This window comes from Aythya fuligula, chromosome 23 (assembly GCF_009819795.1).
Source record: "Aythya fuligula isolate bAytFul2 chromosome 23, bAytFul2.pri, whole genome shotgun sequence".
NCBI lineage: Eukaryota > Metazoa > Chordata > Aves > Anseriformes > Anatidae > Aythya > Aythya fuligula.
This window is the reverse complement of record NC_045581.1, coordinates 6,614,484-6,638,587: the sequence shown is the minus strand read 5'-3', so window position 1 is coordinate 6,638,587 and position 24,104 is coordinate 6,614,484. Positions and strand designations below refer to the sequence as shown.

Sequence of the window (24,104 nt, the reverse complement as noted above, 5' to 3'; positions counted from 1 at the left end):
CCTTTGTACCTGGGTTTGTGTTTTTTTTTTGTATTTTTTTCCCCTCTGCTTTAAAAATCCTATTAATCACGTTAGGAGAAAATGGTCGGGCTTTCTGCAGCGAGCAGGGGGTGAGCTGTGCAGCGTACGCACGCTGGGCAAATAAGCACCTTGCGCGAGACGTGCTTAAAACCCATTCTCATTGTAACCCTCCAGCTCGGCCAGGAAAAATGCACGCCAAGCGCCCGAGCCCCGCAGCCGATGTGCGGCGGCAGAGGAGGCGCCTCCATGGAGCCGAGCCCTTCCTCGCCCCCCCCCCAGTGTGTGCTCGGCGAGGCACGAACAAAGAGACCCCCCAAAACCGGCGACGGGGAGCGCGGCTCGCATGATTCATTCGCCCCCCACCGAAAAGCTGCGGAAAAAAAAAACGAACGAGCCCCCCCCACCCCACCCCATCAACCAGCCGCGGCTGCGGGCAGCCCCCGCGCCTGCCCCCGGGGGGGGGGGCCGCGGCTCTCGTCCCTTTTTTGGGGACCGGGGGGGGCGGTGCGGGGGCAGCGGGGGCTCGGTGCGCAGGGGCGGGCGCGGCCCCGCTGAAGGGGGGGGTCCGGGGCCGTTTGGGCAGCGCGGTTTTGGGGAGGGGGGGGCAGCAGGTGCGGAGGCAGCGGGGCCGCATCCACCGCCCTCCATCCGCGCTCCATCCCCGTTCCCTCCCCGTTCCCTCCCCGCTCCATCCCCGCTCCCTCCCGCGGCACCGCCGCCGCCCCCCGCCCGCTCCGTGCCCACCGTGGCCGCCCCCCGCCCGCAGCCTCGGCCCCGCTCACCCCCGGAGCGCCCCGGTTCCGACCCCGGCGGCTCGGCTCGGCTCGGTTCGGCTCGGTGCGGGCAGGGCGCGGCGCTCCCGCTGCGCTCCCGGTGCGGCCGCTCCCGGCCCCGCGGCTCCCGGCCCCGCCGTGCGCTCCCGGTCCGGCCGCCGCCACCGGCCCCGCCGTGCGCTCCCCCCGCTCCCCGCCGCCGCGGCGCCTCCCCCCGGCCCGGCCCGGCCCGGCCCTGCCCACCGGGGCGGCACGGAGCGGCGGGGGGGTCCCGGCCGCCTCCCGCCCCGCGCGGCTTCGGGGACCGGCCCCGGTGCCGCCCCTGCGCCACCCCCTACGGGCAGCGCCCCGGGCCCCCCCCCGCACCCCGCTGCCCCCTCCCCAGCCGCACAATCCCCCCAGGGACCCCCCCGGTGCACGCAGCTGCCCCGGTCCCCACCTCGTGCACCAACCCCGGTGCGCACGGGAGGCTCCCCGGGCCCCCAGCAGCCTCCCTCCCCCAGCCCGCACGGCCTCCCCGGGCACCCCCTGTCCCCAGCAGCCTCCCTGCCTCGTCCTCCCCCCCGGCCCTGGCTAATTACAGCAGCACATTGATTGCAACCCTGGTGGGAGCACGGCGGGGCTGGGAGCAGGGTGCAGGGGGCTGGGAACAGGGAGCATGGTGCAGGGTGCAGGGAGCAGGGGGCCAGGAGCTGGGTGCAGGGTGCAGGGTGCAGGGTGCAGGGTGCAGGGTGCAGGGTGCAGGGAGCAGGGTGCAGAGAGCAGGGTGCAGGGTGCAGGGAGCAGGGAGCAGGGTGCAGGGGGGCCAGGAGCAGGGTGCAGGGAGCAGGGACAGGCTCAGATTGGGCTGGAGCCACGCTGGGAAGCCGCGTGCTGCTCAGGACCTCCCTGTGAAGCCATGAGACATCCCCGAATCCATGCGGGGAGCAGCCGTGGCACGGGCAGGGGCAGCAGCAGCAGCAGCCTGGAGCAGGGGCTGAGCAGGAGCAGGAGAGCCCCAGCTGCTCTGCGGAGCAGGACAAACCGCTCCGGCTGACGGCAGATCCAGACGCTCAGCACCAGCAAGCAGCTCGGTGCCACGGCCCCAGGCTCCCGTGGTGCTGCACGAGGCCGGGCCAGCCCCGTGGCCCCCGTGCCTCGGGATCTCGGTGCAGCCCGGGGTGCTTCTCCCCCACCAGCTTTCAGATCCCATCTGGATCCTTTCCTCCCCTTCCCCACGGTTATTTCCCGAGTACCTCTGGTGTGGTGGCACATGGCACGGTGACACCGAGCACCCCACGAGGGATGGGAGCTCGGGAACAGCTGGGGGAACCACGTAACCTTGGTTGAGGGCAGCACAGGAGAAAGCTGTCAGCTGGAACCCCCCAGGGCCCACAGTTGTGGTGCTGGAGCTGTGGCAGCAGCCGAGGCCTCACGGACACAAACAGGGGTTGGAAGCAAGGGGGGAGCTCCCTGGGACCCCCATCATGCTGCAGCCAGGCTGGAGCAGTGCTCGGGCACCAGGGGTGGAGTAAAAGGGGTGCTGCAAAGAGCATCCTCCTGGGCCAGCACCAGCCCTGCTGCACTGACACTGCCCGTACTGGACACGGGTGGATAACCCTTGGCACGGCTGGGGACAGCGACCCCAAAACTGGCGAGCAGCAGGGGGCAGGAGGGCTGGCATTGAGGGGCCAGCAGCCTCAGACCCCTTTGGAGGAGGAAAGCCCCCGGGGTCAGACATGCAGCTCCTGGACAGGTTGGGTGGCTCAGCCACATCCTGCTGGTGCCATGGGGTGCCTCGCTGCCCCCTGCTGCACCCGGATGGATTGGTGGCACTTTCCCATCCCGCAGGACATCCCCGTGCCCTGGCCATGCTCCTGCCCGCTGCAACCAGCACCGTTTGCTGCTGGGGTGGTGAGGCTGCAGGAATCAGCGGGCACACACGAGGCTGAGCCAGGCTGCCGGCCACGGGGAACCACGTACCCGAGCCGTGCCCTAAGGGACACGTCCCCTCATCACCTCTGTGCGGTGCCACCAGCCGGCGGCGTCTGGCCCCCTCCTCGAGAAGCCCTCGGAGCAAACCGGGCGACTTTGCGCCGTGTTAAATCCTGAATAAACGAGGGAAGGCGGCCAGGAAACGTTGCCTGTCCCAACCTGCATGCATTTCACACCCAAAACGCATTTCCAAAAATCCTTTGCAGCACGTTGCTGATCTGGATTCGCTGTGCTGTGTGAATCTGGGTTAAGATCGGGCGTTGTTTTGCCCAGATGGGGAAGGGGAGGCATTACTTCAGGACAGGGGGGAGGCAGGGGCTGGGGTGGGGTCCTGCTCTCCACCACAGCGCTGGCTGCACTCCCTGAATCACTTCACCCCCCCATTTCTGTGCTGTAAAACGGGTCCACGGATGGAGACCCCTCCCTGGCAGCCGTGGGGTCCCGCTCGGTGCTGTGGGGACACGGGCAGACGCCTCCCAGCCGAGCCCCGGGCCGTGGCTGCGCCCCTGCAAATCAGCTGGAAGGCAGCTCTGCCCCCGGGTCTGTCCCCCAGTCCCTCGTTAAAACCTTTGCCAGAGCCCGCAGATCAAACCTGCCTTTTCCCTTGACTTTTTATAAATTATTCATATTGCGGGAGTTGTTTATTTCCTCTCTCCAAGGCACAGATGAGCTGGAGAAGCTGCTGGAGGCTCCCGGCACACAGGGGGCTGCGGGAGCTGTGGGGAGGCGGTGGCTCACCCAGCCCCAGCACCCGCATCCCACAGGCTTCGGGTTTTGGGGAGGAGGGAGCAGGACCCAGGGGATGAAGGCTTTGGGAAAGGCACCAAGAGGCTCCCCGGGCTCCCACCTCCAGCTCTGTCCCAGCCTTGCTGCCTCCATCCCAGCTGGGACGTGGCTTCGCTCCACACCAAAGCGACACGAAAGCAGGCACCAAGGTATAAACCTGTCAATAAATCACCCTCAGGGCTCGGTGGTGGGCTGCACCAAGAAGCCGTGGCTGCTGCAGGTCCCTTTTGCAGCAGGAACTCGAGGAGGACCGGGCCCCGCTGCCCTGTAACGCCCTCACGGTGCTGCCTGGGCAGCGATGGGCTCCTCTCACCGGGTGGCGCGGGGCGGGAGGTGGATTTCTCTCTCTTGACCTCAATATTTTTCATCCGGTCTTTGGCTATTCTCCTTATCAGCTGAAATTTCTAACACGGCGTTTCACTCTGACAAATACCTCAGCTCCTCTCAGTCCCCGCGATTCCCCCGCTTGCCCTTGGCTGTGTTAACATCCATCGCCAGAGCAATTAGATTTTGGATTGGTCTAAAGAGCCACTTGGGAGGCAGGAGTGTTTAGATAGATTTCGATATTTCCTCCGACATCTGGACAACTTGATTAGATGAGTCACGCTCGACACCACCAAGTTGCTGCCTTTTTGCTGAGCCCTTTTCTTTTTTTTCCTCTCCCCGTTCCCAGCCTGGCTCTGTGCTCTTTCTTTTTTTTTTTTTTTTGCAGAGCAGCAATTCCCAGGCGCGCGCCAGCCTGCGCCACCGCGGCTCGGCTCCGAGATGCCGTCACCGTGCACAGCCCGCTCGCGAGGGGTTCGTTAAGGCAGCCGAGTTAACGAGTGTCGCAGTCGAGCTGCCACGGAACGGTCACCCGCAGGGGGCCAGGAGCGCTGCTGCCCCCACCACATCCCCACATCGGCTCCCCCCGCGGCTCCTCTCTGGAGAATAATTCCTCCTTGTCCTTAGCGAGCCATCGGCTGCAGGCGCTGCTCAGATTTAACCTCCCGCTGGCCCAGCCTGCCCTGATCCTCCAATTTCTGATCCCCAGGGGCTGACACTGGGTAAACGGGGGCCACGCTGCAGCCTGGAGGGTGCCGGGCTCCTCGCACAGCACGCGGCGGTGCCGGGGTGCACGGTACCAGCCAGAATTTCTCTCCCCAGCCGTGGTTTTCTCCCTGTTAACGTTTTCCCTGCTCCGACCGCTGCTGGCAGCCTCCCGGGATGCTGGCACCTGAAGCTGTGAATATTTCTGCCCGCTTCTTCACGTGGCTCTTTCATCTTTCTGATGTTTTCCCCCCTCGCTTCTGCGCGGGGGGCTCCCCTCTGCCTGCCTTTCTATCCGGAGCTCTTTAATCCACCTGAACGCCAGCGCCCTTACGTGAGTTTTCCCCTGCTGCAATGAATCGCCACCAAACAGTTTTCATATCTGAAAGCACCAAACGGGATCTCAGAGGATTATCGGGCCGTTACATAAAGCGAGGCAGCCGCCCCATTTCCATCATCAGATCAATTCAGATCCCACCCAGGACCCATCCAGGACCAGGATCACCCCTTCTGCGATCCATCCACGGGCAGGAACCAGGAGAAAAATATTAAAGCTGCTGATAAAATCCCGTTGGTTTGGGCACAACCCAGGAGAGGCACCTCACAAGCAGCATTGTGAGCACAGGGCTGAGCAGGGGCAGCCCCAAACCTCCTCCATGCCTCCGGCTCGGAGCCCCCAGCCCCAGCCGCAGGTTTTGGGGCTCTCAGGGCTCCCGGGGCTGCCCCCCACTCCCTCCAGCCCCCGCCAGGAAGGCGGCTCCGTCCCCCGCGCGCGATGAATCAGCCCGAGCAGCGGGCACCCATCTGGGCCCCGCGAGGCTCCATCTGGGGCTGGGGGAAGGGAGCAGCCGCCCGCCGCACGAGCCCTGCCAAGGGCAAATCCCCCCCGGGACGGCTCCTGACAAGGCCAGAGCAGTGATGAGGACGCAGCAGCCTCGCCCCAGGCTCTTCCCCCACGTGCTCGACTTCAACAAACCTCTGCCATCGTTTTTGTCATCACCCAGCGGTGCCGTGCCTCGTGGAGGTGCAGCTCGCCCCTTACAGCCATGCCAGCCCCGTGGTTTTCAGGAGCAAGGTACCAAAACACACGCTGGTGATAAAACCAGCCACTCTTTCCCACCACATTAGTCATTTTTAACATGTTTTGGGGACGAATGGGCCCATTAGGGGACGAATGGGCCCGTTACGGTCATCTTCAGCCCAGGAACATGCAGCCTGTTGCCTGTTCTCATCCGAAGAGAGGCGATGCTCCTCCTTTGGGAGGCTCGGGAACCTCACATGCTCCTGGACCAAAGATGAAGCATTAAACCCACAACCACCGGCATCAAAACCCCAGATTAAAGCACAGAAACTTCCCCTCTCTGCTTCCAGGTGCTCACCTGCTTTAATGCTGTTACAAAACCATGCTGGATTGGGGAGGAACGTGGGAAATCCTCCCTTTTACAGAGGGAATGGTGGCGCAGGCAGCCCCAGCGGCCAGGGCCAAGGGACAGGGGCCAGGGCTGCTGCAGCTGCCATCAGCAGGGCCCGCTGCTCGCTGCCAGTCTCAACGCGTGGTACTGACACACCGGGTTCCAGAGCAAAGCCTCCCAGCCTCTGAGCAAGGGAAACAAAACTCGCAAACAAAATGACAGGAGAGAAGCTGGATCTAGCCATTTCTGCCCCAAATCCTAGTGAAAAGAGAGGTGTTTTGAGCAGATTTTCACCTCACACACCAATATCTTGAAGAGGAAAGCAACTGGGAGCAGCCTAGCCACGAATCCTGCCTGTAAAACTGTGCTAGGTGTGGACATTTCTTTAGGAGGGAGCTTTGCAAGACACGTTTGGATGGGTTTTTACTCCTTTAGGCTGTCCCCACACACTTTTGGGGCTGACTGCCCTGCCTGCAAGCGAGGCAGGGAGGGAACACGAGCACCAAGGGCCATGGCCACCCTCGTCAGAGGGACACAGCTCCCGGTCATCCCCAGCCCCAGGGCAGCACCTCAGGGCATTAACCTGGCAGGATGGCTAAGGACACTCAAATATATTTTATTCTGAAGGACACGACAGAGCCGCGTGCTGCTCCAAAGGAAACATTTACTAGCAGGGAATTAATGCCTGACACAGGTGTCGTTCCCCTCCAGTCAGGGCAAGGCCGTCGGGCAGCCCCGACCCCGCAGTGCGTGGAGCAGCCGCAGCAGATCCCAGCCGTGCCGGGCGCTTTCCTTGCAGGGGCTTCACTGCTCAGCTGCAGACTGAGGTGGGGTCCCAGCGCATCAAGGCTTGGGCTCTTCCTGGCTCTTCTGGTAGTCGGGCGGGGTGTACTTCCCTTCCTTGATCATCTTGTCCCGCTGCTCCAGGATCTTTTTCAGACGTGCAGCCTGACAAAGCACATGGGACAGTTGACAGGGATGTACAACAGGCAGTCACAAGCACTCACACAGCCTCTAGCAGAACCCTGGCACAGCCCCAAGGGAGCTGCATGAATGCATGACCCACACTTACCCTTCCATTAAGTGCTGTCACGACACATTTTAGCATTAAATATTACAAGTTTTGGGTCAGAGACGCTCTCTGCTTCCTGAGAAAGCTGAGGGCTGACCCTCCATGCCCCCCAGCTCCTCAGTTAACTACCACACACAAATCCCTGACCAACCCCCTTAACCCCCTTTCCCCCTGAGGCACCCGTAACCCCCCCGGGGCACTCAGCTGGGCCCCCCCCGTTTACCAGAGCCCCCCGAGGACACCGAGGGGCCTCTCACCAGCTTGGTGCGGTGCATGCACTCCATGAAGTCCTCGTACTCGGGCTGGCACTCGCGGCGGGCCCGCGTCTGGCCCAGGCCGTGGCCGCACTCCACCCACTCCCGCTCGAAGGCGTGGCAGGCCCCGGCCTTGCCGTGGGGCTGCGTCGCGCTCTGCCGCAGCAGCCAGCGGTCCAGGTCGAGGCCCAGCTGCCTCTGCAGCTCCAGGAACGGCATGGCGGCGGCCGGCGGGGAGCGACACCGGGACCGGGACGGGCACCGGGAGCGGCACCGGCACCGCCGTCCTTCACCGGCCTTAGCGCGACGCCCGCCGCCGTCAAGCGCGGCCGCTGTCGTGCCGCCCCCGCCGCGCTTTACGGCCGAGGGTCTCGGCGGCGCCCTCCTGGCAGCTCCCCCTGGTGGTGGGAGGGCGGAGAGCGCGCCGCGCCCCAGCGCCCCCTGCTGCCGGTGGGGCCCAGTGCCACCAGTGGCCACCAGTGAGCCCAGTGAGCCCAGTGGTCCCAGTGTCTCCAGCGATCCCAGCGTTCTCAGTGATCCAAGTGTCACCAGTGCTCCCAGTGCCCAGCACTCCCACTGCTCCCAGTGTCCCCAGTGATCCCACAGTGATCCCAGTGCTCCCAGTGCCCAGTGCTTGTAGTGTTCCCAGTGACCCTGGTGCCCCACTCCCAGTAACTCCAGAGTTCCCAGTGTTCCCAGTGCCCCCAGTCTCTGGCTCTCAGGGTCTCACAGCGTCCCCATTCTTTGGCTTTTGTGGCCTCCCCTCACCACAGTGCTGTGACCGTGGGCAGGAGGGCTCATTAGGGGGGCTCATTAGGGGGTTGCTCATTAGGGGCGCTCATTAGGGTGCCACCCAGCCTTCCCCCCAGCTGTACCCACATCCCAGAGCCCACCCCTGTCTCCAAGCCCCCCCAAGCCTCTGGGGTCCCTCCGGATGCCCGAATGCAGCCCCCAGGGCTGGGGTGAGCAGCCCCAGCTTCCCTAACGAGCTCAGCCTCGTTATGCAGCTACCTCCTTACCAGAGCCGGCTCCTCCGCCACCCCGGGCACAGGGAGGGGAGGAAGAGCCCGGGGGCTCCTCAGCCATAACCCAACCAATGCTCAGCAGCCATTTATTTCCATAACCCTTTAAAAAAGAACCCAAACCCGTCGGCCGGCCCACCCAGCCCCTGCGGCAGGCACAGAGCGCCTGAGGAGGAGCAGGATCCCTGTGGGGCACTGAGGGCCACCCATGGGTGCCAGGACACGGGGTGCAGGCCCAAGGGTGCTGGCACCACGCCGTCCCCGTCCCCATGGTGCTCAGATGATGCCGGCCGGAGCGAAGACGGGGGGGACGCAGAGCGACTCCACCATCTCCCAGCCACAGGACAAGGGGGTGCAGGCACTCTCGTGGTCGTCCTCAGCCGGCAGCGGCTTCCCCTGGCAGAGCTGGACGGCCTCCCTGCAAGCACGACACAGCCGGAGGGCGCGAGGAGCCCCCACTCATGAAATGCCACAGGATGGGCAGGGGAAGGGGATTTTGGGGGCTTTTGCTTCCCCAGCTCCTTGTGCAGAGCTGGAGCTGAGCCGCCCACGGCTTCTCCAGTGACAAAGTGGCTCCGGATTTAAAACCTGGCTCGTTATTTAATAACCCCAGTGGCCAGGTTTTTACCCCGAACCCCTCAGGGTCTGCCCCCGTCGGATTCACCCCTCTCCCCTGGGCAGAGAGCCCAGCCTGAGGGCTGCTCAGAGCCTCCCCCAGGAAGCCCCCAGCCCTGCTGACGAGGACAGTCCCTTACCAGGCCAGGCGCGACATGGCGTAGGTGACCTGTGGCTGGGGGCAGCCGCCCAGCAGGGATGGCACGGCGATGCTGTAGGCGCCCATGTCCTGGAAGATCAGCCAGTCGCCGTCCTGCAGCTCAGGCAGCTCCATGCCATCGGCAATCCGGTCCTCGGAGCACCCCGGTGGACCCCGGAGGCTGCTGCACAGGAGGTGGTCTGGGCAGGGCTTCTGAGGGGGGAAAAATCGGGCAGCCGCAGGGAATGAGGGCACCCGCAGCACTGTGCTGAGCTGTTTGATATGGGGGGAGAACCTGGCCCCACACCAAAAGAAATGCTCTTAAAATTAACCCAGGTGGCGAGAGCCTGGACCAGACTGCCTCGATGCCCGTGGAAAGCATCCAGTGCTGGGTCTGTCTCTGCTCCTTCACTAGCTTTAAAGACCAGCCTGAAAGGATGGTTCGCAAGGTGGTTTCAAGGATGATTTTCAAGGTTTTTAAGGAAGGTTTTAAGGATGGGTTTCGCCTTTCCCAAAGGTTCTTTGGCTCACAGGTGGCCAGACAGCATCTGTACATCCTAACTTACCACCCCAAACTGCCTTGCCAAGCCCGGAGGCAGACCCAGGTGCTTCCATGGATGTTTGACACCTCTGAGGGCCCTGCTGGGCTGCCCTCAAGCCAGAGCAGATCCTCACCTTGTGCAGCAGTGGCTTTGGGCAGGGGCTGTCAAACAGGACACAGCTGAAAGCTCCATAGATGCCATCACTGAGGTGGTAGACGAGGCTCTTCTTGCTGCCAGACTCTTCCCCTGGGGGAGCAGAGAGAGGCTCAGGGGCCATGGTCCCACAGGCAGGCCGGTCCCACAGCCCCCCGGCCCCACGGACCATCAGAGCCCGGCTGCTCCACGGGAATCTCCTCCTTGGCCGTGATGCTGGCTGCGAGAGTGAAGGCCGAGGTGACGTAGTATCGCCCTGGTCTCGCAATGATTTCCACCCCGCAGCCCTCCGGGAAATATGTGTCCAAGGCAGAGTTTATCACGGCAGCGATCTGGGTGGGGAAAAGATGTTCGACCCCGTGAGCTCAGCCTCGACGCCCGGCATGGGGCAGGGAGCCAGCTCCAGCCTCGCTCTCTGCCTGCCCTGGGAGCCGTGTACCTCCTCGAACTGAGCTCTGGCGTCCTCGGTGCCGGGGAACCCCCCCCCGATGTCCAGGAGGTGCATCCGATAGCCCAGCTCTGCGCCGATGTCGAACGCCAGCTGTGCCTCAGCGACAGCCTGGGCAAAGCCCTGGGGCTCCAGGCTGCAGCTCCCGAGGTGAAAGCTGAGGGCACGGTCCCATTGAGCAGGGCTGGCCTGTCCCTTGTGGCAGTGAGGGGACACGGAGATCCCCTGATCCTCTCCGGGGCACCCCTGCACCTCCCACATACCATCGGGGATGAGACTGCCCAGCCCACCCTGCAGAGCCCCTCTCTGCAGGCCAACCTGCCCCAAATTGATCCCAACAAGAGCTCCCCACTGGGATGCCCACCCCGAGCACCCCGACGGAAGGACAACGAGCCGTACCTGATGCCAACAACCTCCACAGCCTGCTCCTTCGCTGCCTCCAGCAGGCGCCGGCAGGACTCGAGCGTGGCACCAAACATCATGCTGGGATGGGCAGAGGGGCTGGAGTCAGCAGCAATACCCAAAAGCATCCTGCGCAGCAAAAAAAAAACACCGTCTTGAGGGGTCTTTGGGCTCTCCACCACCCCACAGCCACCTCCCCAGCTCCTACTTCAGCCCCCTCCAGCAGGTCCCACATCGGCACCCACCTGGCATGGGGGTGGCTCCTGGCCACCTTGCCCAGCTCCACCTCGTTGTCAAAGGCCATCAGCCGCACGCCGCGGCTGGCCGCGTATTTGATGTGGGCAATCTGCTTGCAGGGGCTGCTGTAGAAGATCTTGTCAGCAGGGACCCCGATGCTCTGAACCGCTGCAATCTCTGTCTGCAGGGAAACAGCACGCGGATCAGGGGCACTGCCACGCTCGGACACAGCCGGCTCTGGGACACAGCCACCGTGGCACTGCGAGGGGCAAACCAGGCACTGCAGCCTGGGTTTCTTCAGGGAAAATCTACAAAAGCTCAAGGGGATCACAGTGAGCTTTGTCCCGGCAGGGGCAGGTTGCAGCGAGGTGTTTACAAGCAGCACGAGACCAAGAGGGGAGAAAAGAAGTGGGGCATGTGAGCAGGGATGGGGTTTGGGCACATCTCCCCCGGGAGCTGCAGCAGGAGGGTTACGGCCACAGAGCCGTCTGAATCCTTGCACTTTCTCCTCCTGGTGACATGTCCTGCTTAATTACATCCAAGTAAGTGGCTTAACTTTGGTCTTCCCTGGGAACCTGGCTACGAGCAAATGGATGGATCAGGGAGCTTTGTGCTCGGCCCTACAGCCACTCACCAGGGACAGCCGCAGCAGCAGCACCCCAGGGATGAACCCTGCACCAGCCAAGCCTGCCAGCCGGGACACAGGTCACACAGAGGAATGTTGGTCAAAGGCAACGAGCCTGAGTCACCGACCAGACGGGACAAATATCTCTGGGCTGTGTGGCAGGGTTTGACAGCAGGGGGAGACCTCTGCTGCTGGAGGTGCCAGCAAGAGGAAACCTGGAGATGGGGGCGAGCTGTGCCGCTCTCCCACGCACACCCTGAGGGTGCTCATCCCAACCCGTCCCTACCTTGTTGGCACAGGCAAAGCCTGCCCCCAGCTCAGCCAGCAGCCGAAGCACTCCTCCGCTGCTGTTGCACTTGACGGGGAAGTAGGGCTTCACGCGGGGCAAGGCCTTCAGGAACCGCAGGTGTTTCTTCACGATGTCCCCCAGGTCGGCCACGAAGAAGGCTTGCTGCTCGCTCTAGGACAGGGCTGGGGTGAGCAGCGGCCTCAGCCCCACGGCCACAGGGAGTAGCAAAGCTGCCGGCCCTGGCCCTTACCGAGGGGCACAGCCCCACCAGGAGGTTCTCCAGGAGGTCCCTGGGGGTGAAGCCCTCCTCCACCATCGTGAAGTTGGATTCGTTCAAGTACCCATTCATGGCCAAAGTGCGACGGCACTCGTGTGGAGCTCCTCGAGTAGGGTAGAGTTTCTAAGTATGAAACTCACTGGGAAAAAAAATAAAAAATATATTTTTTAAAAAAGGAATGCTAGTGGCAGAGCTCCAGAGACTCCCACAGCACCTCCCTGCTCCCCGAGGTGCCTCCTGTCCCTGTGCGTGGGCCGTGCAGGGCAGCAATCCCTGGGGAGAGCTCCCTGCTGCTCTCCTCCAACCCAGCACCTCAGCTGGCAGCACCACCACGGGTTAAAGCAGGCTCCAGGGGGAGGAGGAGGCACATTTCCACATTTCTCTGCAGTGCAGAGCTCTGGTTTTGTACACAGCAGCAGCTCAGGCACCGACGCTGCTCACAACAAAGCCACCATCGCTGTGGAGCTGCTGGCCTATATACGCCAGGACATGTTTCCTCACGCTGTGGCATGTCGTCAGATCTGCTCTGTGTTGCACGGGGAGACGTTTCCCTGTGGTTTGCCAACTGCTGCGATCTCACCGCCCCACGTTGCCGGCCACACGAGCCCCACGAGAAGGGAGGCAGCCCTGAGGAGGCAGCACAGGGCGCCCCCGAGCACCAGCCAGCTGGTCAGAGTCCGACCCGCTCTGGGCTTCCAGTTTCACTTCTGTCCCGTGACACGATGCGTGGCACCAGGGCACAAGTTAGGCAGCCCTGTGGCATTTCCTGGCTTGCATGCTTCGTGGAGCAGCTTTAATAACCCTTGGATCCAGCCCATCCCGTGACCTGAACACTTAACATGAGCTCACAGGAAACGTTTCCTCTCTGGTAATCCAGGTCCAGCCACAGGGCTTTTCAGGAAAATGCTCCCCCTGATCAGAAGCGAGCAGGAGACGGAGGTTTCATTCCTCAGAGCTGCACGCTGCCTCCGCTGCAGAGACCTACCTACATTTTGGATGGGAACTAGGAGTGACCCCAGAGCAGCAGCGTGCCGCCACGCACCAGCAAGCACCACCGGCACCCCCAGGGATGGGCGATGGGCTCTGAGGCTCCCAGAGCTTTGTAACCCTCTGCCCTTACCCTTCTCCCCCCAGAGGCATTGCTGACCAGCCCCCAGCCCTGTTTGGGCACACAACCAACGAGCAATGCAGGGGGCTGTTCCTCCAGCCCTGCACAAAACCATTCCCTGCTCCCTTGCACCCCCCCTCCTTACCGAGACCCACAGCCCCCCTCGGGAACGCTGAGCTCCTGCAGCACCCCATTGAGGCCCTGATGGCCCCCCCAGCCCATTACCTCAGCCAGCATCTAACAGGCTGTGCCCATGAACACCCTCCCCACAACAAACTGTCCTCTGCGGTGGCTGCTTATCCTGCCCCAGCTCCCTGCCAGCCCCCAGCTGGGGGGGAGGGTTGTAGAGTGGCTGCATCCCCTAAATCCCAGCCCCCTCCTCTCCCCCCGTTCACAGCGTGGCCGTGGCAACAGCGCCCAGCCGTGCTGCGCTGCCTCTGAGCATCCTTCATCCCTCTCCCGGTGCAGAGCAAAATTCACCCCCTGCCCACTTCCCATCCCCGAGGCCGGGGCATCCCCCCCGGATACCCCAGGACCTCACCGAGCCCCCGGTGTGCAGGCAGCTCGTCCCCAGGCTGCCGGTGCGCAGCGCTGCTGGCCTGCTGGCAACCCGGCCCTGCCGCGGTGCTGCTCGCGGCCGCGCGTGCATCGCGTGCGCGGGGATCCTCTTGGGGGGGAAGAGTGCCAAAAATAAAAGCACTGCTTCCAGGGAAACCAGGCCGCCAGCACACAAAAACCAGGCTGCCAGCACACAAAGGGCTGAGCAGCGCCCGGATGGCGGCTGCTCGGGGGAGTTGCTGGGGCTGCCTCTGCCCTCGCCGTGCTGCTGCCGGCCCCGGCGGGGTCCCCGTGGGGTCCGTCCATCCTGAGCTTGGACACGGCTGTGCTGCTCCATCCCGCACACCGCAGGCTGAGAGGGGGATTTTTTAATTTTTTTATTTTTTTATTATTATTTTATTTTTTTCTTGTTAATTTACAGTTTTCTCTGTCCGGTCACTGAGATGTTCTGTGCACGGGGTAAGTGCAGCGGGGGCCCTGCACGTGCCGGGGGCCCCCCCCATGCCCGCACAGCCCCGGTACAAACGGATCGGGGGGCACCGGGAGCTCAGCACCAGCCCCGGGCTGCCCCGGGGGGAGGCCACGCCCCCTAGCCCATAAACCCCGCCCCCTATGTGTTAACCCCACCCACTCAGCATAAACCACGCCCCCTGCCCACTAAGCCTCGCCCCTGGCGCATAGACCCAGTCTATTCTCTAAGCCCCGCCCCCTAACCTTGGAAACACGCCCCCTACACTCTAAACCCCGCCCCCTAACAGCTAAGTCCCGCATCCATAATTTAAGCCCCGCCCACTAGCACCCAAGCCCCGCCCCTACCATCTTGGCCCCGCCCCCTACCCGCGGACACCTCACGCACTGCCCACGGAGCCCCGCCCCCTACCCGCCAAACCCCTCCCACTACCCTCTAAACCACGCCCCATTTCCTCCAAGCCCCGCCCCTCCCTCCAGGCCCCGCCCCCGGCGCCCATTGGCCGCGCGGCACGCGGCCGGCCCGGCGCAGTCGCGGCCATGGCTCCGAGCGCGCAGGCGGGGGGCGGCCGCGGGCAGGCCCCGGGCCCGGCCCCGAGCCTGGGCCGCGGGATCCGCGCGGTGCTGCTGGGCCCGCCCGGAGCCGGGAAGGGCACCCAGGTGCGGGGACAGCCGGGACTTCCCTCCCCGGCACCGCGCGGCCGGTACCGGGCCGCTTCCCCCGGCAGGGCCCAAAGCCTGCGGCCTACGGCGGGGCCTGGACAAAGGCCGGGCCGCGAGGCCTGGTGACCCGGGGGGGATGGGAGCGGCAACGGGGGGGGTCTCGGGCTCGGGGAGGGGGTCCTGGGGCTTTGAGGGGGGCATCCCGGGGCCTTAGGGGGGTCCAGGAGCCCAGGGAGGGGGTCCCGGGATTCGGGGGGGGGGTCTCGAGCTCCGGGGGAGGATCCTAGGCTCGGGGAGGGAGTCCTGGGGCTTCAAGGGGGGCATCCCGGGGCTCTGGGGGGGTAGAACCCGGGATCTGTGGGGTGTCCCAGGGCCCGGGGGGTGGTCCCGGGCTCCGGGGGGGGAACCCAGGCTTGGGGGTGTCCTGGGGCTCGGGGAGGGGGTCCCGGGGCTTCGAGGAGGTCATCCCGGGATCTGGGGGGGGTCCGGGGCTCGGGGGGGTCCCGGCCTCAACCCCCCGGGGTCCCTTAGGCCGTGTCGCGTTGCTGAGCCACCTCCTCTGCTCCTGTCCCGCAGGCTCCGAAGCTGGCCGAGGCGTACTGCGTCTGCCACCTGGCCACCGGGGACATGCTGCGGGCCATGGTGGCCTCGGGCTCCGAGCTGGGCAAGAGGCTCAAGGAGACGATGGATTCCGGGAAGCTGGTGGGTAACGGGGGGTCCTGGGGGGGTCTGGGGGGGGGTCTGGCTGCTCCTGTAATCGCAGCACCACAAATCCGTCCCTTAATAGGGGCGTAAGGAGAAAAAGCAGCAGTGGAGGAAGGGCAGGCTGTAGGGTGCTGGCAGGGCTGGGGATTCCTGTGCCCCTGCAGGAGAAATGCTCTGTGAATACATCCATCCCCATCAAAACTCCTCGCATGCCAGCAGCCCCTGTGCCCTGGGTTGGCTCTTTCTGTCACAGTGTTTATGTTTGTGGGGCGCTGCCTGGGCTGTGCCTTGTGAGCGCTGTTTGATGTAAAGGTTTGTCCTCAGAGCTGCAGAACGTTACGCTCATTCTCTGCAGCTCCTATCTCTTCCTGGGATGTCCGGACCCCTGTGGGGCTGAAAACTCTGTTCAGAGGTTTCGGCTGCGTCCCAGCTCTTGTGTAACCGCTGCTCGCCTGTAACTGTGAGATGAAAATAGCCTTAAGAGTGTCGCTGTGCTGTGAAGGACACTTTGGATCCGAGAGTTAGGCTCCCTAGTTCGTTTTCCAAGGATTTAATTATCTTTCTGAAATGACTGAAATCCCTTGGGGACACCTGAGAGACAGCAAACTGCAGTGACTTGCCCCAAAACTGAGCAGTGCGGAGCAGATCTTGGGAGTCACAGCTGGCTGTCACGGGCTCATAATGCCCAGAGGAGAATCTGCAAGCCCCAGGAGCCATGTGGCTTATCTCCAGCTTCTGCTTCAAGCGTGCATTGCAACACTGAGCCTGCAATGTCCCAGCTGGTTGTGAAAGATAGGGACGTTATCTGGCAGCACTGCTGGTATCTGCCACGTGTCTGTGGCAGCGGGCACCGGGCGCTCCACCAGTGTGTCTTGGTGGTGTGCTCTGGCTTCGAGTTATCTCACAGCCTGGAGCCTGGGATGGGTTTTTACGCTCGATTATGAACCGTGAACTCCTTCTCTGAGCGTGGTAATCAGGAGAGGACAGAAGGGACTTGTTGCTGGCCCCAAACTCCTCCCTGCTCGCATGCTTCCTGCGCCAGGGCTCGTGTTTATGTGCTGTGACAGTCTGGTCCTGAGTCCTGCTAGGTCACAGCGGGGTGTGCTGGAGAAAGCAGCACTGCTGCCGGTGAGGAGAGGTGGTTTTGGAACAAACACCCGTTGTTGGGGCTGCAGAACAGAAAGGAACTCATCCCACGGTGTGCTGAGGTCATGATGTAGGCGGGACTGCCCAGCAGGGCCCGAGCTTGTCAGCAGCTCTGCTGGCATTTACCTCCACACACAGCTCACGAGGGTCAATAAGGAACTCGTGTGTTTTACCTTCCCTGGCCAGGATTACTTAGATGTGTGTGTGAAGGTACAAAGTCACAGGAAATAAAGTGACGTTGCTACTGTTGTGAGTTGTTTTTTAAAAAAAGAAGACATTAGGGAGTTTGTTGTAAGGTTGATGTCCCAAATGAGGCACGAAGTGTCCCATTAGCCATGTGAGGTGTCTCATTAGGCATGTTGACGCCCATCCCCAGCAGCATTTCCCTGACCTGGGCATGTCTGAGTGTGCAGCTTTTGCCCTGCTGGGGCTGCCTGTGGGATCGGGAATGGCTGTTTAAAATAAATAATAACAATAATAAAAAAAATCTGGCATGCGCACAGAGGGCTCTGCATGTGAGATCAGGGTGTGCCCATCTCCGTTCCGCAGGTGAGTGACGAGATGGTGGTGGAGCTGATCGAAAACAACCTGGACACCCCTCCCTGCAAGAACGGCTTCCTCCTGGACGGCTTCCCGCGCACGGTGAAGCAGGCTGAGATGGTGGGTGAGCCGGGGCAGTCCCTGCCCAGGGGCATCTCCTTCCTCGGGAATCGGGGCTCCCTGGGCATCTGCCCCTCTGACTCGGGGTTTTTTTGTTGTAGCTGGATGAGCTCCTGGAGAAGAGGAGGGAGAAGCTGGACTCCGTCGTCGAGTTCAGCATCCCTGACTCCTTGCTCATCCGGAGAATCACCGGACGGTAACTCCTCTCTCCTGAATGCTCTGTGCCTGGGGTGGGGTTTCCCAGTTGAGGGAGGGTGTCCTTGTTTTGGTTCCCGTTGGTTATTCTCGTGGTGCTTAGGGCTGGCTGCGGTGCTGGTCTGGGTTAGATTCCTGCTCTGTTTGAGCCTGCCTTGCCGGGGCCAGCCTCGAGCAGAGCCCGTTGCTGATAGGAACCAGCGTCCTGGTGAGCCAGCTCATTGCAGAAGTGTTTGGGCACTGCTGAACATTCTGTCCAGGGTCAGGCGTGGCTGTGCAGACACAGACGTGCTGCTGTTACACCATCACCCTGTGTCCCTGGGAGCTAGCCCCTGTCCCCCCGTAAAGCAGCCCTTCTCCAAAAGCAGCTGCTCTTATTTTTTCCAAGCACCCGAAGAAGCCGTTGGTACAGAAATAACCAGAAGATATTTTCCTAAAAGAGAGAGGCTAACTGTTTGCATTGCAGGTGTTTTTGTGCTGATGACTGGCACGATCAGGAGACTGCCCTGGCACCGGGCTCCTCTGCTGACACTTGCTTTCTGCCGTAGGCTGATTCACCCAGCGAGTGGCCGCTCGTATCACGAGGAGTTCAGACCCCCCAAAGAGCACATGAAGGATGATGTATGTGAGCTCCCGAGGCCGCAGCTTACCTTGCTTTGGGTTTAGCTGATGCTTTGCAGCTGGAAAAAAAAAAAAAAAAACTTCTTTTTTCCTTCTCTTGTGCTTTCTGTCCTGCCTTTCTGGGGAGCGTGGGGAGCTGCCTGGGCAGCCTAGGCCGACGGCACCGCAGGGAGCGAGGCGTGGAGGGATGAGTGAGGGGCACGGCCCTCCTGCAGAGCTGGCCCAGGCTCTGCCACGTCACGACTTGGTGGCCTCTGTCCATAGCTGAACTTGCGGTGGGCTGCGCCTGATTTCCCTCCTGGGGAGCTCCTGTAGCTGGCATTTGGTCCTGAGGATCCTTGGGCTCCTTTTAGCGAGCAGAGCGGTGCGTGGGGGACAGACTGACGCTGAATCCTCTCTTCGGTGACAGCTCTGGGACTCGTTTCGATGCCCTGGGCTCGCCCTGCTCTCCTGTGCTCGCCTGGGGACTCGCCTCTGCAGCTCTGCCTTGTAGCCTGCCGTGAAGGAGGGGCGCAGGGGTTGTCAGAGCTGCTCAGAGAAGGGGGCAGCGCGCCAGGCTGCAGCTAGCTGGAGACTGTCCCCTTGCTTCTCCCAGGTCACCGGAGAGCCCCTGATCCGCCGCTCGGATGACAATGAAGCAGCCTTGAAAACCCGCCTGAAGGCCTACCACACGCAGACCTCCCCCCTGGTCTCCTACTACAGCAAGCGAGGGATCCACACGGCGGTCGATGCCTCCCAGTCTCCCGACGTGGTGTTTGCTAGCATCCTGGCAGCCTTCTCGAAAGCAACATGTAAAGACCTGGTTATGTTCGTTTAGGAGGGCTCCGTCCCAGGACGGGGCTCTCCGTGTCTGTCTCTCTCCACCTCTCTCCGTCTCTCTCTCCGTGTCTGTCCGTTTGGGGCCAGGGAGGGTGAAGAGCTAAGCAGAGTAGAAGAGGGAATGATGAAGCCCAAGGCAGGGCTTTGCCAATTCTCTATTAAACGAGCTGTTAACGGTCTCCATCTCGGTACGAGTGTCCGTTTGTGTGCACGTGTGGGCGGTTTGGCCCCTAGATGTCGCAGCGAGCCTGAGCACCGGCTGCCTGCTGCCAGCAGCGGGGTTTGCACCCCTGTGGGTCAAAAGGCTTTTGTTTCATCCTGGAGCTGCAGCTCCCCGGGGGAAGCAGCTGCACCTCCAGCTGTCCCTGGCTGCTGCACAGAGGATGAGCAGGAGATTGGAGACGAGGCCTGAGCAGTGGGGGGAAAGGTTTTCACAGGGTACCCGATAGGGGATGCTCTGTCAGCTGCAGGAAGCAAAATGGGCTTGTGGGGGGCGCGTGAAGGGCTGTGTGTGTCCTCGGGGGGAGCAGCAGCGGGAGGCAGAGCTTGGCTGTGAGCGTGTGCAGAGCTGGGTGAGGGTTTGTTCTTGCTGAATGTGTGGTATTCTGGGTGACACAGCAGTCTGTGAGAGCACAGATCACTTTTTTCCCCGTTTTGGTGGTGTTTGTAGGACAAAAAAATGGGCGGGTGCGAGCTGGGGGTTCACTGTGGACCCTAAACCTTTTCCAGTTGAGGTATGGACCCCAATATAGTGATTATTAGTGAGAAGGGTTTTTTAATGAAGTCTCTGGCCACAGCCAGGCAGTCTCCACATGGCAATTTGTCATGTCCTGAGGACAAGAAGTGGATCTGGGTGGTGGTTTCCTCACTGCCCTCTTCCCTTGACTTTGGCCAAGGAGGTGAAGACGTGTTTAGCTTCCCCTGATCCCAAAGTCTAAATAAAACCTTATTGCAAAACAAATGCTTTTTTTTTTTTTTTTTTTCAAGGCCTGGGAGACGCAGCTACTAACTGCTAGCATCACGTGCCCTTGAGCCAGTGCCCTTTGTTGTGAGCTCATGGAAATGTGCTTGTTCCTTGAGCAAATCGAGCAGTGCTGTCCGGCTGAGGGCACCGCGCGCTGTGCTTGGTGTCCAGGCACAGGGGAGGGTGTCACTGAGCACCCTCCTTACAGGAGATGCCACGTCTCCCTCTGCCCCAAGCTGCTGTGTGTCTGTAGCAGGTGCCCAGCCCTCAGGAAACCATTGCTGTTTTTCTTGGTAACTTCTCTTTTGGCTGAAAACGCCTCTGTCCTCGCACATCCTTTCCAGGGAAGCAGCCCTCTTCCCTTTCAGCAAACTGGAAATGATGCTAGAAACTGAAAGCAGTTGGTTTGTTGCTCTTGAAAGCATGTGAGTGTGGGGACAGGGGATTTGAAAGTAGCTGGGGGTGCTGGTTTCGTCAGCAGCCCGAGTTTCCACAGGTGGCTGTTACCTTGCCTCTCGTCTCATTTTCCTGTGAAAGGGCAGCCCCGCTGCGTGGAGGCCACGTGTGGGACGGGGGGGGCAGCATGGGGCTGCTGCACTCCACAGTAGTGGAAAATGTGCGTTGGGGCTGCCCCTGTGTCGGGGACTGTAAAGAAACCGAGTGGAGCAGCTTTTATCTCAGCATCTCAGGAGGGTCAAAGAAAACTGCGGCGCCCTGCGTGCTGCCGTGCTGGCAGGAGGGGTTCCTGGCCGGGTGGTGCCCCTGGACTTGGTTTTACCCCCCCAGCAAGAGCAATGTGTGCTTCCCCTCTGCTCCTTTTCCCCTTTGTGTTTACTCTGCATCCAGTTCAACAGCCCTCTGCTGCCATAAACTGTGATTCTTTTTGTTTTGGTTTGTTTTTTGTTTTTGTTTTTGTTTTTTTTCCCCCTAAATCTATTTTTTTTGTTCCCATTTATTCCAGCTGAGTGACTTCGTGAACCAGATGAGAAACCGCCAAGCTGCACGCTGCTACATCACCCACTGCAGCCCTCCCGGGGGCAGGGAGGGCAGGGAGGGCAGCTGGAGGGGGGGGGATTGATGGGAGGGGGAGAGGAGGTGGAAGACAAGGGGGTTGGGGGTTGATTTGGTTGGTATTTGTCTGGATTTCTTACTCAGCAGAATCATTTTGAAGAGGAGATTACCTTCTCCTTAGGAATCAGTGTTTGGAAGGCAAAATAATTGTACAGAGAGAAAAAAAAATCCGTGCTGCAGCCCATACCCAGGTCCTTGGTGTGCTCAGAGGGGGGGGGGCTGGAGGCTGTCCCGGGCTCCTCCGGGACTTTCAGGGCTTTTCTTACTGCTCTTAGCTGGAAGCCACCGCAAGGTTTACCTTGATTCTAAAGCTGCTTCCTGTCAGCGAGGACCAAAATGAACAAACATCTCATTTCTGAAGTAGAAAGGGGAAAAAAAAAAAAGCCATGGTATTTTCCTGGAAGTTTAGTTTTTCTTGTTCTGCTGCATTCCTCAACCCTCGGGGCACAGAGGCGGCTCGAGGTTTTTCTGCTGGTGAACTGAGGGGCTGCGGCTCTAGTCCAAGCCTGCCTTACCTGGCGTTGGGGTGGCTTTCCTGTGATCTTGACCAAGCTGGAATTCACATAATGCTGAAGAAATGCAAAAGAGACTTTCTTAATTGACTGCGTAAATAACACTTAATTGTTAGGGGTTTTTTTTGCATTTCTTTCTAGATCAAATGGTGCCTTGTCTAACCTCTGAATCAATAATAAAATAACCTCTTTACACTTCGTATCTGTTGCTGCGTCCTCCTTGACCTGCAGACGGTGGAAGAAGGGAAGCAGATGACAGCTGACTAACAATTGGATGGGGTGGATCCCCTGGCCTGATCCTATCTTGAGGATGTTTTTCTGCGCAGCTAAAAATGCGGCTTGTAATTCCTTTTATTTTCCCTGCTGAGAGCGCTCCGGTGCCTTGTATCTCCATAGCAATGGTGTCTGGCTGCTTGTCTCCCATTTCTTCATGTCTGGTGCTGAAAGCACAGCCCCTGTGTATCTTGACCCCTCCTGGTCAGCGCTCCTTTCAGGTGTTTCCACAACTGATGTAATTCCTTGCCTTTTCGCCTGCCTCCCTTCTCATTGCTGGCGTGGGGATGAGATGAGTTATTTTTCCTGCAGTTAACTGCAAGCCAAACGTTGTCTCCTGGTTCTGCTCAATCGCTTTCTGCCTTTTGTACCCTCCACCAGCGCCTCACTCTAGCCACACAGGACAAAATCTGCTCTCATGGGGACTGAGAGCCTCCATACAGCCCCTGACCCTGTTGCGGGCTCTCAGAGGTATCCCAGAGGAAGGCTCTGATGTGGTGAGAGTCCTTGATTTCCGCAGTGCCCTTGGTACCAGAGCTGGAGCCCTGCTTGTGTCTGGGGCTTTGATTCGAGCCCTGTGGACAGAGCCAGGCAGTGTGAGGCTGCCTCCTCCCGCATAATGGGGCGCTCGCTCCTCCGCCATGCAGTCTCCCCATGCCCCGGTGCTTTTATTACACCTCTACCTCTGATTAGCATTTTCCCTCTTTTGAAGGCAAGCTTGCGAGGCTGGCACTTGTGGTGTTCCCTCGCTGCGTTTGATGATGGATGTTTGACTACGCTCTTCCTCCTCGTTTGGGATTCTGCCCTCTCCCCGCTTGCTGCTGCTCTCAAACCTGTTGTGCCTGCTCCTCCCGGCTCCTCCCGGCCTTCCACTACGTGCTGGGGAAAATTTTTGGCTCCTCCGAGCTGGGCTGCCTCCATCTCATCCTCATTTTACCAAATCTGAGGCATAAAAGGCGGTGTTGGGGTGCTGGGGGAGGCTGCTCGGCTCCCGTGTGCGGTGTCCTCGGTCGCTGGATCTGTTCGGTGACCCGGCTCCGTCGCGCTGACCTTGAATGTTTTCCACAGCGTGTGATGCGCTGCAGGTGCTCTGAATTCCTTCTGTTCAACGATTCCACTCCAGCAAGCTGCTTATCAGGCACTCTTTTGAAAACTGTGTTCATATTTCATACCGCCAATTATTCAGCAACTATAAAAGGGGGAGAAATCCTATTTATAGCACAAGGACCAGCATCAAATAGGACACTGAATTCTCGCTGATAGAGGAAGTGACCTGTTCTCTAATGCAGCAATATTTCTGCTGAAAAGAAGCAGCATCTCGCGTGGGGGAAGGGAGGAGAGGCCCTGGGCCATCTCTTTACATTAAAGATGTGCTGCAGTCCTAAAAATCCATTATCTGCCCTTCTCCCTTCCTGATGAAACTGCGAGAGACTGCAGCAAAGCCTTTCGCTGGGGGTTTGTGGTTAGTAAGAAGGGGTTTGGCTCCCCAGGGGCTGAGCTGGAGCCAGTCTGAGGTTGGGGATCGATAGCTGGTCCCTGGCCTCGGCCTGGGGGGGGAAATAAATCCCTGCAAGGGCATCTGGTGTGGGCACGTAGCCCAAATCCCTGCTGGGGTAGGTGAAGTGTGGGGGGTGGCACAGCACGGACCTGTGCACGGCCCTGTTACAGAAAGAGCACGGGGCTGGGGAACAAAATGTGAACAGGGAAGATGGGATGGGATGGGATGGGATGGGATGGAGCTGTGCAGCTCTGCATGGAGAAAAAGGGTAACTGCTGGGGAGAAGGGCACTGGGGAACAAGGGTAAATGCCAGGGAGAAGGGGATCAGAGAAAAAGGGTGAGTGCTGGGGAGAAGGGCACCAGGGAATAAGGTTAAATGCTGGGGAGCAGGGGACCCCCTGTTTCTCTGAGCCTGCTGCCCGTGACCATCCCTTCTCAGGCTTCTCCTGGCGTCGCTGCCCTTCTCCCGCTGCACCTCCTGCTCTAGCCCCGTCCTTCCCGGGGGGCTGCAGCGGGTGGTACGGGTACGGAGCGGACCCCCCCTGGGTGGCGGGGGCCCAGAGGATGGGATTCCCCCTCCTGTTGCTGTGGTAACCGTTGCGAAGGGCAGCGCGGTGCCAGCAGCGGTGCGGTGCGGCGGGCGGCTGCGCTGACATCACGGGGAGGTGGCGCGGGAGGGAGAGCGGGGAGACTGCAGAGGGACCCGGAGCTGCTGCGGGAGGGGGCTCCAGGCGAGGTAAGAGACCCCCCCCCCCGGGGCAGCAGGGCAGGG

At 61.0% G+C, this 24,104-nt stretch overlaps 3 protein-coding genes across 4 annotated transcripts; 1 reads left to right on the top strand and 2 right to left on the bottom strand.

Annotated features, from left to right (window-relative positions):
• Window positions 1-2,559: 2,559 nt before the first annotated feature.
• Window positions 2,560-12,974, bottom strand: AZIN2 (antizyme inhibitor 2). The gene is made up of 11 exons (XM_032202437.1): window positions 12,920-12,974; window positions 12,044-12,209; window positions 11,791-11,964; window positions 10,888-11,060; window positions 10,640-10,771; window positions 10,232-10,397; window positions 9,962-10,124; window positions 9,773-9,885; window positions 9,099-9,310; window positions 8,540-8,761; window positions 2,560-2,570 (listed from the first exon to the last, which is right to left on the bottom strand). Exons 2-10 carry the CDS (start codon window positions 12,140-12,142, stop codon window positions 8,620-8,622), a joined length of 1,374 nt encoding a protein of 457 aa, XP_032058328.1. The 5' UTR covers window positions 12,143-12,209; window positions 12,920-12,974; the 3' UTR covers window positions 2,560-2,570; window positions 8,540-8,619.
• Window positions 6,592-7,642, bottom strand: NDUFS5 (NADH:ubiquinone oxidoreductase subunit S5). The gene is made up of 2 exons (XM_032202438.1): window positions 7,325-7,642; window positions 6,592-6,943 (listed from the first exon to the last, which is right to left on the bottom strand). The coding sequence occupies exons 1-2, from the start codon at window positions 7,538-7,540 to the stop codon at window positions 6,839-6,841; spliced, it is 321 nt and encodes a 106-aa protein (XP_032058329.1). The 5' UTR covers window positions 7,541-7,642; the 3' UTR covers window positions 6,592-6,838.
• A 1,770-nt stretch (window positions 12,975-14,744) lies between the features above and the next one.
• Window positions 14,745-21,010, top strand: AK2 (adenylate kinase 2). 2 transcript variants are annotated; one of them, XM_032202417.1, is made up of 6 exons: window positions 14,745-14,864; window positions 15,444-15,569; window positions 17,268-17,378; window positions 17,480-17,574; window positions 18,122-18,194; window positions 18,790-19,196. In XM_032202417.1, the coding sequence occupies exons 1-6, from the start codon at window positions 14,745-14,747 to the stop codon at window positions 19,009-19,011; spliced, it is 747 nt and encodes a 248-aa protein (XP_032058308.1). In that variant the 3' UTR covers window positions 19,012-19,196. The 2 variants fall into 2 exon arrangements, with proteins under 2 accessions (XP_032058308.1, XP_032058309.1); XM_032202418.1 differs by lacking the exon at window positions 14,745-14,864 and adding an exon at window positions 20,939-21,010 and having other exon boundaries at window positions 15,447-15,569; window positions 18,790-18,985.
• The last annotated feature ends 3,094 nt before the right edge of the window (window positions 21,011-24,104 follow it).